This window comes from Daldinia loculata (genome assembly GCF_022478755.1).
Source record: "Daldinia loculata strain CBS 113971 unplaced genomic scaffold F4817scaffold_91, whole genome shotgun sequence".
Classification (NCBI taxonomy): domain Eukaryota; kingdom Fungi; phylum Ascomycota; class Sordariomycetes; order Xylariales; family Hypoxylaceae; genus Daldinia; species Daldinia loculata.
Genome location: NW_026054945.1, coordinates 107,886 through 110,708, shown reverse-complemented (window position 1 = coordinate 110,708; position 2,823 = coordinate 107,886). Strand labels below are relative to the sequence as shown.

The 2,823-nt window shown below is 48.4% G+C and overlaps 1 protein-coding gene across 1 annotated transcript; it reads right to left on the bottom strand.

Annotated features, from left to right (window-relative positions):
- Positions 1-671: 671 nt before the first annotated feature.
- Positions 672-2,470, bottom strand: F4817DRAFT_353200 (aromatic compound dioxygenase). The gene is made up of 3 exons (XM_049305331.1): positions 1,872-2,470; positions 1,651-1,800; positions 672-1,598 (listed from the first exon to the last, which is right to left on the bottom strand). The coding sequence occupies exons 1-3, from the start codon at positions 2,095-2,097 to the stop codon at positions 835-837; spliced, it is 1,140 nt and encodes a 379-aa protein (XP_049154113.1). The 5' UTR covers positions 2,098-2,470; the 3' UTR covers positions 672-834.
- Positions 2,471-2,823: the final 353 nt, after the last annotated feature.

The window sequence follows — 2,823 nt, the reverse complement described above, 5'->3', positions numbered from 1 at the left end:
GATATATGCTACGAGGTTATGTCTGGACTGGTCAGTAAGACAGCTCATCACCAGGCCCAGCGGCCTTAGGAGCAAACGGTATACTCTCCAACGCCTTCGGTCGCAATGTATCTAGTAATTTGTACATCTAGCGGAATATTTTGACCGGGAGCCAAGCCCTCTCCATTCTTTGTTAGGGTTCAGGCAGATATTGGGACAACTCAAGATAGTTAGTGGTGTTCTTCTGAATTTGACTAAGGAGTCGTAGCGCAGGCGTGGACTGGGAAGTTTCCATGACTAGGTAGTTATTATATGGCAAAGGATAGCTGTGGCATCCAAACGTAATCTAAAGGTCCCACGAACTGACTGTTATATATTGAACAGCCGACTTTACGATCCGCAAGTATTTTGTGATAATCTAAGCAAACCTCCCGGCTTGATAGGCACTACTGTAATTATTCGTCGGATCCAAGCCTTCTCACACTATAATAACCATAAAGTTACATGTGTGAACAATGAACTCTCCGTATTATATCTATGGATACGGCCCAAGGCATGCTAACTATTATGATAATTTTTTACAACGGATTAATTGGCAAATTTTATATCACAACCACGGGTAGTTATAAGCAAAAAGGGGCATAAATTTACGGGCGTGAGAGGACTTTCAGTAAAGCGCAACCAGCTTCAGCTGCTACGTAGATGTATTGAAATATATGTACTAAAATGAATGTGAATATAGGAGGTACCTATGTATAATCAAGTCTATAGCGCACCTTAAGAACGCGAAACCATGAAATTTAGCATCTCTCCGCGCCAAAGTCCGTCAGTCAGCCCCTAGGAATCTTCATTAAATTATGCCGAGGTCGAAGCAGGCGAGACTGATGTACCGCTGGGAATTCCGCTCGGCACGCCGCTTGGAGGAGGACCGCCAGCACCACCGGCACCGCCGGCACCGGAGTCAGAGTTTGCGATACCACCTTCCTTGTAGTAGAAAGCAGCCGGAGTAACCGACTGAGACGCAGTGGCATTGATACCGAAAGCGACCCAGGCGAAGAGACCATCAGTGATGCTTTCGCCGAGAAGCGTGTATTCAAAGAACGGGTCGACACCGTCGGTAGCCGTCTCCTGGCTCAGGATACTGTCATCAGCATTCGAGGTGAGCTCTTGGGTATTAGTAGAGTAAGGCGCAGTAAGCTCAACAGCAGTGATCAGATCTTGGTCGAAGAAAGCTTGACCAACATGGCTGGCGCTCACGTTGTTACCAAGGGTCGAGTTGTCGAAGAGCACAGCATTCTGGTGGATCATGATATGGATGTGAGTGGCGCGGCTCGTATAGTGTCCAGGGAATATGGACTCGAACTGAGCGACGCCGTCGGAATCGGTCTTTTGGATGCCGCGGAGCCAGGTATTATTAATGTTAGTCTCGTCCGAAGAGTCTCCGTTACCGCTTGCGACGATACCGCTATATACGCCGGTAGCATTGCAATGCCACATCTCCACATAGACGTCGGGAACGGGCTCGCAGGTATTGACGTCGATTACCTGATAGTCGAGGATGGTGTCGAGTCCAGCCTGGTCCTCGATGATATTCTGTCGGACATACTCGCCACCGACGTCTTGATCCGGCATTAGTAATTATCACCCATTGGTACGAACTAGGGTACGTACAGTAAGGACCCTGAGTGACTTCGGGGGTTAAGAGGCAGGAATTATACCCAGAGAAAAGGGTGGCGGCGCTGGTGCAGGGCGTGTAGCCGAGGTCGGTAGCATTGTGGCTAGTAGCCAAGATAGAGCTGAGGTCGCGTTTTTTCAAGCCCCCTATAGGTAGGTAGTTAGCATTTCCAAGTCAGAATAGGCGCGCAAGACCCTTTATTTAGGTATCTACGTACTCTTGTCCCGGGCCTTTTCAAGCATAGCAGCTCGGCGCTGGACATTACGATTCGCGACACCGCGTGCTTTCAGCTGAGAAGCGCAGTGGCCTAGGCTAGTGCGCTTAACGGAGCCGAGAAATTCGCGACGCTCTTTAACTTCCTGGGAGATGTCGTGGCCGGGATGAGCAGCAGCAGAGCCGGCTAGCAAGGCTAAGCCAGAGACGATGGAGATGGAGAATCTCATTTTCGCTGGTCAATCGGTGGTAGATAAAGAATGATAAGTACTAGTAAACGAAGGGAGTATGACTGATAGTCTTTTCGATATAAGAGAGCGATGGATGTTGGTGCTGGTATTGTGTAGACAGACCCGGCATCGTCGCTCTCTTATACTGCCTCACTTCTACTCCATGATGATATCTCATTCTTCTCTTTGAGGTTCTCAAACAACCTGTGGGTCAAGATTCATCATCGTGAGATCTTGGCAGTTGAGGATTACGTATGTATTGGAGGTTTTATTATTGGTTGCTCCATGGGGCACAAGGGTGAATATTACGTAGATTTGATCAAGCCTATCCGACATGGCTCTATAATTGGTTACACTGTTCCCAAAACGGACCGAGCCCCTGATGAGCCCGGCATTCGATATCCTGCAACCGTAGGGCTAACAGCTAGACCGGGGGTTATCCCGGTGTTCTTACAACAACTGCCGCCGGGTTTCTACCAATAACAATTATTGTATATCAAAGTCGGTGGCAGGAAATAACCCACTTTCTACCTTGAGACCAGAAACCCGGTAGAAGCTGCGTAAGCCGATCTTAAGGCCTTTAAACCCACATTCATATACTAGCACTGACTTCTACTCTAGCTTCTTGTGCGAAATGTGGAAATATGGGGCATAGACGCGCGTAAATATCCTCTTACCAGGTCAACGTTGTCGCGTCAATCAGCCTCTCCGTCTTGAATGTCGAAT

What these genes read in the sequence shown, in the direction of transcription:
- F4817DRAFT_353200 (XM_049305331.1), bottom strand. Translation starts at nt 2,097, where the DNA reads ATGAGATTCTCCATCTCCATCGTCTCTGGCTTAGCCTTGCTAGCCGGC. An exon ending in TGAAAAGGCCCGGGACAAGA is followed by an intron (nt 1,801 to 1,871) that starts GTACGTAGATAC and finishes ACCTACCTATAG; the next exon opens with GGGGCTTGAAAAAACGCGAC. An exon ending in AGTCACTCAGGGTCCTTACT is followed by an intron (nt 1,599 to 1,650) that starts GTACGTACCCTA and finishes TGCCGGATCAAG; the next exon opens with ACGTCGGTGGCGAGTATGTC.